Consider the following 10,141-nt stretch of genomic DNA (forward strand, 5'->3'; position numbering starts at 1 on the left):
AGTACTTATACGTTCTTTTGTCTATTTTTGTATTAGGTCATACAAATAACAATACCTTTTTCATAAGATATACCTATAGAAGTCCTCATAAACTGCAATAAGGCATCTAAGAACTTTTATGAAATGAATTATTTCTTTATTGAGCCAGCTAAATAAAATATTTTGCAGTCATTATTTTCAAGAACTTATATATTTCTTTGTTAATTTTTATTTTAAAAGTCAAACACATTGTTTATTAATTCTTTTGTAATATTTTCAATTAGTATATCGTATTAATATAAGATACACGCGCAAAGCGCGTACCTTCCACTAATCGCATAAAAATGCACGAAGGAGTAGTAAGGAAAAAAATGAGAAAAAGAAAAAGCTTAATGGTGGTTGTAAATAAAAGGTAAAGCGAACTAAAAAATTTATCAGCTTGTTTGGATTGTTGTTACGTATTGTTTCATAATGTATCGTATCGTATTGTACTGTATCGTTTGATTAATACAATATTGGATAGATTGTGTCGTTTGCCATCGTTTCATGATATCACGCAGCGGCAATATGGAGAATAAACTTGTAATATTATAAAGAAAAATTATGATGCAGGTAAAATTATTATATAAAAGGTAGGGTAGATGATAAAATAACATTATTTAATAATAATGAATGGTGAGATAGAGAGAAAAAGATAAGGTAACGATACGATCACACCAAATCGGTCGTTACATAAAGTGGCACATTTAATTGCTATGTAACAGCAGATTTAACGATATGATACAATAAAATTTAAGTAACAATTAAAACAAATATGATATTCAGAAAACGTCAAAGATAGCAGACCGATCTTGACTGCATTGTAGACCTACCCAACCCTTGAACTAAATGTCGAGAAGATGAAAACCCAATCAGATTTGGATAATCAGATTATTCAACTGTCAGTCCACATATTTTAAAATAATTAAAATATGCGCCTGTAAGTATCACAAAATTCCATCTGAACCCCCTTTTTGCACACACTGAAGACTCTCCCATGTTGTCGTTAGCATGCTTCGCTCCGCCTCGAAAAACAACCCACCCGTGTTCGTGTCCGTGTCGTCGTCTCTATTCTCGAAACCCTCTTTTTGTTTATTACTGATTGGATCCTAGTAATTTTGTTCTGTCCTTTTGTGTGTTTACGTTAGAATGTGACAAAATAAGACTACAAAGTAGAAGAACAATGGAAGAAGCATGAGTAGGACTGACATATTACCTGAATTTTTCAGTCTTCTAATTCCAAATGGCCCAATTCATATGGGTTATTCTCGTGCATTATTTTTCAGTTTAATAATTTTGGGCATCTTTTTGTTATCTCAACTTCTATTTTGTATGACTAATTACTCTAATGCAAGGAAGAAAATTACAAATTTATGCTTGTTTGTATTTTCTTTCTTTGCTGGCATATGGATTAGTATCGACATTATCGATGAGGTTTGGAATCTTTTGGATTAACACGTCTCAAAAAAGGAGATTAAAAGCATTAATAGAAAGTTAACTGTAGATAAGAGGAGAGTAAAAGAGTGGATTTTGATGCATTGAATGATTTATTTTCGGCAAAAACGAAGCTTAAATTGGGCGTTAAGAAGCAAATGGGGTTATTAGCTTCTGAAGACATAAACTTGAACAAGACAAGTTTGAGAATGGAGAAGAACGGAACAATGAAGAAAGCTAACAATGCTTCATTTGGGGGCTGTAGAATTTTGAAGTATCTGTGCATGTCACCAAAGTCTAAAGTTGATCATGGCTCTAGCAGAACTTCTGGTATAAATTCCTTTCAATGTTCCTTTTAGTTTTTCTTTTCTTTTAATCTTCTTGAAAATTACCAGCTTGTATGGCATTTCTTTTATAGCTGATTTGGTTTTCCTTGTCATGTTGATAACACCATTTTCTCTGGGCAGCTTAAGTTCTTTTGCTTCAAATAATAATGCTGTATCAAATGGGGTTTATTTTAGTCATATCATGATGGTAAAAGCAGTTCAGTTTTGCATTAAACCCATTCATTTTCAATGTGCTTCCATGAGATAAACTTGATTAGCATTGACATTGTCAATGGAGAATGATTATTCTTTGAACTAATTAACCTATCTGGTTACCGCCGCCCCCTCCTTCAGCGCGCACACACACACACCAAAAAGAAGGGAAAAAGCAGAAGAAGCTAAAAGATGCTGCTTTTTCCCTGCTTAGGAACTCTTTAAAGTTGTCGAACCCTAAAGCAAAGTAGGAGCATCATCATTGAGTGTCCAAATAAGGGGGAAAACACTTCAGTGGTTTTCTCGTTAGGGAAATTTTTACCTCATCTGAATGTGCCAACTGTCATTTACTATATGTCCATCTCGAAGACTCCAACACATGTCTTAGCATGTTGGTGGGAGATCTGTTTTGCAGTGAAATGCCTAAATCAGTTGTGTCTATTAACAGAGAGGGGATGTTTTATCTTATGACTTTTGACTTTTTTTATCTGTAGATATGCTAAAGAATATGATCATGTTTTACTCCTAATATTCCTGTGAGAATCCATTGCTCAAATTCAGTTTTCTTATCTGGTTAATAAGCAGCTTTATATGTGTGCATAAAGCTTTACTTAGGAATATGACACCATTGTTCATAGTTTCTAAATGTTCAAACTAAAATCTTCAGATGGGACCACCAGAGATCCGCCTGTTGCTCCAACTTTGTTTTCTTCAACAACCAGTGATGTCGAATCATCTACTCCAACCACTCCTAATAGAGGCTGGGAACTGGAAATCGCTTCCCAGCTTCGAAACTTTGCTTTCAGTGAGCTGAAGTTGGCAACAAGGAACTTCAAACCTGAAAGTCTTCTTGGAGTGGGCGGCTTTGGCCCTGTTTACAAAGGGTGGATCAATGAGAATGGAAGTTCACCAGTGAAACCAGGCACTGGACTTCCTGTTGCAGTAAAGACTCTCAATAAAAATGGACTTCAGGGTCATAAAGAGTGGCTCGTACGGAACTTTCTTGCTTTTGTCTTCATTTTCTGGACTTTGAAGGTCTAATGCTGTATTTTTATTTATTTATGTCCATTTACAAGTTATCCTCATTTGACAGGCTGAAGTAAACTTTCTTGGCAATCTCCACCATCAGAATTTGGTTAAATTAGTAGGTTATTGCATGGAAGACGATCAGAGGCTGCTCGTCTATGAGTTTATGGCTCGTGGAAGTTTGGAGAACCACTTATTCAGAAGTATGTTCCACGTTATACCTGTGCTTTTCTGTATGCTTTGCTTGACAATTAGCATTTTCCTCGTAAATCTCTTCCATAATAGAATATGTAGCATATAAGTTCTCCATTAGGCTGCATTCGTGGTAAAAATGTTTAAAGATTATGTTTTAGATTGTTCTATGTGATTACTACTCCTTACGGGCTTATGAATCATCTTCACCCGACTAGTATCTTTATTTTTTATACATTTGATATTAACCCTAACTTAGTTTCAGCATTAGCTTGCAATCATAAATTATTATGCTTTGATGGTTAGGAAATTTCTGCATGATGGCATCTTTCAAATTTCTATTTTGAGTTTTCTTTTAAATCTTTGGTGTTCTGTAGCAAAACTAGAGGAGATATGATAGATTTTGACTAGAAAAAGATTGTACCAACTAACATTCTGCTATCCATCTAAGATTGTTTTAACATATTACAAGCAGTTGGTACAAGAATTAATAACTCATCTGATTTGAAGTGAAATTGCATTTAGGTGTTTTCTTTAGGTGCATAAAATTGACTAAAGTGCATGTAGGAGGTCTTTTCTTTATTCAGCTAGTAAATTTTCTACTCGTTTACCAAAGACAGATTAGTGGATGAGATTAATAAACAGACAGAGCTGTTAAGTTGCATGTAGCTAGAACAACCAAGCTAAGCAAGATAATTAGTACAACTTTCAGATATAAAATTTGTACAAGATTACAAATTAGATGCATTCATTCCCTGCCATTTAATGAGATCCCAAAATGGTTAATCACTTCTGATAAAACGGTTACCCTCTTGAAATTGCAATTTATACCTTACCTACTCCGACATGAGGTCGTGCATTCTCTAAACCGTACGTATTTAATGAATTATAACCATTGTTCTAAAGGTATTTCTACTTATTAATGTAATGTGAGCATTGATAAGAGCATTAGGCTCAACTTGCTGCATGGAAACCATAACCTATATGTTTGGATATGAATTAAAGCTCAGTTGGACGTGAACTACTGCCAAGCATGTTACATTGGAAATAGAAATATCATTAGGACTCTACTTTAATGGTAGAAAACCAGCTGAGATAGATATGCCCTAAATAGCTCCTACTCAAAACTGTACATAGAGCTTCCTCCTTATATGACTCCGCTAGTGATGGAGGTTTGTGAATTGTGATAGTTAAGGATGAGGTAGAAACTAAATAGTTGTAATTGTAACGATTATCCCATAGTTGCGCCTTAAATAACTTGATCGAGAGGATGTACTTGACAATAGCTCATGCAGGAGCTTGGTAATAATGGTGTACGTTTGTACTCATCATAATATTAATTTAAGTACGACAACATTATTATCGTTCTTGTTATTGTTATTGGTATGTGCACACTTACACCATTTAGTAAGTACATCAAATTCAGGGTTATCAAAATAGGGTCAGCTTTTGGGATTGCCGGTTGTATGGGGGTAGTACGTTGAGGCTCATATTTCCAAACATCTATGCTAGAAGGAGATGACAGTACATAAGGTATGGAGGAGGCACGGAGGAGATGCTCTTTGAGACCTAAGATTTTGGAGGAACCTCATTGCAAAATTTCAAAACCTGGTTGAACAATTTTACAATATTAATACACCCAGGTTGTCAGTCAAGACCTGTCTAGATGGAGACTGGGAGCGACGGATCATTCCCATTTAGGTTATATTACCTTAAGCTCTTCGTCAAGGAAGAATTTCCCACACCTATCGATCTAGATACTGGCGGTGCCAAGAAAAATTTGCTTCTTTACATGGCTCGCAGTGAGGGGTGCAATCTTAAATCTTAATAGCGAAAAACTTGAGGAAGAAGAGGAACACGTACATCAATTGGTGTTTCACGTGTAAAATATCTGGATGTAAATAATCTCCTTTTGTATAGGTAGTGTCTCGGTTATGGTGGGAGTTATTCAGGTAGTTCAACTTACAATGGACGATGTCAGGCATAATGAAGGAAGCATTTTCCAAATAAAAAATAGAGAAGATGTAAGTCGTGGAAAATTGCTCCTCAAGCCCTCATGAGGTCCTTTGGAAAGAGAGAAGTATGAGTGCTTTTGAACTGATAGAGAGTGACTTTCAACATTTAAGGAATAGTTTCTTATCCCTAGGTTCATTTTAGAGCACCCGTGAGGTTCCTGTAGTATGGATGATTGGGTATCTTTGCTAGTGACTCATATTTTCTTATTATAGATTCTCTACCTTTTATACCGCTTATATACGGTAATATTTCCACCATTAATGAAATTACTTTTACCTTATCAAATAATAATAATAATAAAAATGATAATTATTATTATTATTATTATTATTATTATGTAACAATTTGTGTATGCATGCTAAATTTTGCATTTGGCTTCAAAGAGGCAGAGGTCATATTGGTGGCCTGTACAAGCTAGCAAGAGGTTGGCATGCAACATTAGTGGATGAGAAATGGAAGGTTGGGAAAAAATTTAGTATGGTAGGGTCTACATGAAAAATCTGCATTAAGTTGGTGGGGATGCTTGAGTAGAAGTACAATAATGGATAATTCAGAAGATTTAATATATTTGTCTATGAAAGATGTGAAATGGTACTTCTATTAGAGAGTTTAAATGATGAACATATCTAATTCAAAACTAGTGATGTCTAACTAGTACCAAGGTGATGAAGGCCTAGCTCAAGTGGCAAAGGGTGGTGGATTTGTGTCTTAGGTCACAGGTTCAAGCCCCACACCATGCAAAGCGAAGCCTGGTATTTAAGTGGAGAAGGGTAGAGGGGCGGGCCCATTATCCACCGAGTTTCGAAGGCTGCGGTTGGTCCAAAGGATCGGCCCCGGACGGATTTCTCGGTCATAAAAAAAAAAAAAAATCCGAAACAGGTGACATTAGCGTTGACTGGTGAGAAATTTAGGTTATGTACGTAATGCGCTAAATGAGTGAGACTATAGATGGATTTGGATTTTAGTTAACCGTTAATAGTCGTTTTTCCAACCCGACCTCAGCTTTAAAGGGCTCGTGCAAGATATTGATAATATTTCTTGGCATTATGCATTTGCCTTTTTGGGGTGTTGCTATAACTTTGAACAGTTTTGCATGAAACTAGAAACTAGAAGGAAAAGATGAGACTTCAGTTGTAGGGCTTATTGAGTGCTTCCTGGGACTAGGCCAATAAGTTATGCCTGTCATAGGGTTTCATCTGTAGAACTTGATTTTTCGTATTCAGATTGTTCTAAAGTTACTTGCGAACCTTGTAATTGTTTGTATTTTGTCTCTAATGTGCATAACTTTGTATAATGGATTGAATTCATGCTGTTTTTTCTGAAAATGAAAAAAGAATTTTAATCATCCTTGTACTGCGTGAAGATACAGCACTACCTTGCAAAATTTGCTTCCTTTGGTTGATTCAAAATGTTGTCCACATCCTTTGAATAGAAAATTTATTTCCTTTAAATCATTTATCTTTAGTTTCTTCTACTTTGAATATCAGGCTGCTAAACCTTACAAATTTCATATGACCTTAAAAGTCTACTCTGAGGTTCCCCTCCCTCCAAAGTATCATATTATCTGGAATCTTCTTATTATTTCCATACTTGGCCGTAATAGTATCTGCAGAATCGGGGCAGAGATGGTAGGTATATCATAATTATTGCTGTCATCCAGTTATATACGTAGTTTTCCGTTCTGTGACCATAAGAGGACTGCATTTACCTCTACATTACTTTGTTTTCTATACAGATGAACCACTTAGATATGATATATCAACTCATCAGCTTTTTGTAGTTATTGCATATTTTACGTTTATGTCAGTTCTTTCTACTCTCTATCTACTTACCATATTCTCTTTCTCCATTCTGCAGGGTCCATGCCTCTTCCTTGGTGCGTCAGGATGAAAATAGCATTAGGGGCAGCACAGGGCCTTGCCTATCTTCATGAAGAAGCTGAAAAACCAGTTATATATCGAGATTTTAAAGCATCGAACGTCCTATTAGATGCGGTAATTATTTTTAATTCTGGACTCACTATGAATCTTCTTTGCGTGTCCCCTTAATTACTACTTTGATATATTCAAATATATTTCTATTATTGTTACTGTCCTTCCAGAACTACAACACAAAGCTTTCAGACTTTGGGCTGGCCAGAGATGGCCCTGAGGGCGACAAGACACATGTTTCAACCCGTGTAATGGGCACATATGGCTATGCTGCTCCAGAGTATGTGATGACTGGTAAGTTGAAACTTATCTTCCTTTTTTTTTTGAGATGGTAACATATTGTATATTATAATAAAATCAGTACATAGGTTGTAGTGAAACCATATTTACAAGTGAGTAGCAAAAAGAAAAAACTTGGTCCTCAGGCCTAACAAGATTCTAGGACATCTAGGATTGAAACAGTATCTTCTGTGTGGATTTGTTTACACCAAAAGCAAAAAAGCAAAACACAATTGAGCTTGATCTTCTGCACAGAGTTTCTTCTATCCTTAAAACATTTGGAATTTCTTTCTTTCCGGATTGTCCACCAAATACATGCTGGGACCGTTCTCCATCTATCTTTGTCTCTTGCTCCAATTCCAGCTTCATCCCAACTAAAAAGAACTTCAGTAATCTTACTAGGCATTGTCCAAGCTATGCCCCTGAGGTTAATAAAAATCTTCCATAATTGGTCAGTTATCTTGCAATGTAAAAATAGATGGCTAACTTCTCAATATCTTCTCCACATAAGTGACATTTCGAGCACAATTGAATCCCTCTCTTTATAAGATTGCCCTGCGTCAGAACAACCTCCTTTGCTAGTAACCAAGAAAAACATGCTACCTTATAAAGAATCTTGATTTTCCATATATGCTTCCAAGGCCAGTTGTTAATCTGCAGGTTAGCTTGATTCAGGATCTTGTATGCTGCATTCACCTTATAAATTCCACTGTTATGTCCCTGCCACCTTATTGTGTACACCCCATTCTGTAAACCTATGAATCTTTCCAGATGTTTGTAGAAGTCAGTCATTCTAGCCACCTCCCAATCATTCAAGCTTCTTCTAAAAGCAAGTGCCCATCCTTGAGGGGACCACATTTCAGCTATTGTGTTCTGTTGATGTTGTGCCGGAACATACATATCAGAGAAGAGGCCCTTTAAACATCCATCTCCCAGCTAGTTATCTTTCCAGAAGGAGGTTTTATTGCCATCTTGCACTTTAATGGATGAGTGGTTCTTTAGAATAGCCAGAGTGACCTGATGGATCTCCATAAGCTAACTCCATATGCTGTATTTACTTCCTTTGTTTTCTATTTGTCTTCCTCACCATATTTGGCTTTGATCACATTACTCCATAAGGCTTGGGGTTCTTGAGAATACCTCCATAACCATTTCATCTTGAGAGCCTTGCTATGATCCTTCAAATTCCTGATGCCTAGTCCACCATGAGCTTTGCCAACTATAAGAGATTTCCACTTGACTAAGTGAAAAACCCTTTTCTCTCTGTTCCCTTGCCACGAAAAGGTCCTTCGTAGTTTGTCCAATCTCTGTATGACTCCTGCAGGAATAGGAAAGAGTGGCATCATATATGTTGGTAGTGCATCTAACACTGAGTTGATGAGGGTGAGTCTTCCTCCCATTGATAGGTACTGGGATTTCCATCTGGACAGCCTCTTCTCACACTTTTCAATAACATTGTTCCATATCTCTTTGGATTTAGATTTGGCACCCAAAGGCATGCCAAGATAGACGGTAGGTAGGGTTTCTACTTCACCTCCCAAGATTAGTGCCAACCGTTCCATGTCAGGTACTTCATTTATTGGGTAAAGATGGCTCTTTTTCCTGTTAACATGAAGTCGTGAGATCCCTTCAAACAGTACTAAAATAACTCTTAGAAACATCTACTCCTTTTCTGTGTCGCAGAAGATTAATATGTCATCAGCATATTGGAGGCGTGTGATCTCCAAACTATTATATCCAGTTCTTGCTACCTCAAAAACTTTGATCCACCCAGTGCTTTTTGCTGTTTTAACCATGTTATTCAGACCTTCCATGACTATTTTGAAGAGAGAGGGAGATAAAGGATCACCCTGCCTTAAACTCTATGGGCATGGAAAAAACCCTTTGGAGATCCATTTACGAGGATTGAAAATTTGACAGTGGAGATACAATATTTCACCCAGTTGATCCGTTTCACCTTAGCATATTCAGTAAGAAATTCCCATTTACATGATCATATGCTTTTTCGTTGTCTAGTTTACAAAGAATTCCTGTCTTCTTCTGTTTGGTTCTTGAATCCACAGCTTCGTTGGCAATCAGAATAGCATCCATTATTTGCCTTCCTTTGATGAAGGCCACCTATTGTGAATCCACCAATTTCTCCATCACTCCTTTAAGCCTCTCAGTCAAACTTTTGAAATTAGCTTATATACACTGCCTATCAAGCTTATAGCCCTGATATCTCTCAGTTCCTTTGCACCTACCTTCTTGGGGATCAGGGCTATATATGATGCATTAAAACTTTTTTCAAAGATTTCGTGGGAGTGAAAATTGTAAAAAACCTCCATAATGTCCCGCTGCAATACATCCTAAAACTTGATGAAAAAACCCATTGTGAAACCATCAGGTCCAGGAGCCTTTTCCACTGCACACATCTTCAAAACCCCCAACACCTCTTGTTCATCAAAGCTTCTTTGTAAGAACTCCTTTTCTTCTTCAGCTATTTCAGAACATATATCATAGTTGCACCCAGGTCTCCACTCTTCATTCTCTGTATATAACTCTTTGTAAAAGTCAATGATCTCAGTCTTGATTCTTTGTGGGTCTACAATTGTTTCTTCCTGGATCACTAGCTGATCAATGTTATTGCTTCTCTTGTGTGCATTAGCAGTTTTATGGAAGAAACTTGTATTCCTCCCCCCCCCCCCCTCCCTACTACAACGAAGA

At 36.7% G+C, this 10,141-nt stretch overlaps 1 protein-coding gene across 1 annotated transcript in view; it reads left to right on the forward strand.

The window, feature by feature from the left end:
• The window catches only part of LOC109206599 (probable receptor-like protein kinase At5g15080), a 13,554-nt gene continuing 4,348 nt past the window's right edge, over positions 936 to 10,141 (forward strand). The window contains exons 1-5 of the mRNA XM_019369442.1: positions 936 to 1,782; positions 2,659 to 2,981; positions 3,085 to 3,220; positions 7,083 to 7,219; positions 7,327 to 7,450. Of these exons, the coding sequence (XP_019224987.1) occupies positions 1,611 to 1,782; positions 2,659 to 2,981; positions 3,085 to 3,220; positions 7,083 to 7,219; positions 7,327 to 7,450 (892 nt within the window). The 5' untranslated portion in view covers positions 936 to 1,610. The remainder of the gene's footprint in view (positions 1,783 to 2,658; positions 2,982 to 3,084; positions 3,221 to 7,082; positions 7,220 to 7,326; positions 7,451 to 10,141) is intronic.

This window comes from Nicotiana attenuata, chromosome 2 (genome assembly GCF_001879085.1).
Source record: "Nicotiana attenuata strain UT chromosome 2, NIATTr2, whole genome shotgun sequence".
Lineage (NCBI taxonomy): Eukaryota > Viridiplantae > Streptophyta > Magnoliopsida > Solanales > Solanaceae > Nicotiana > Nicotiana attenuata.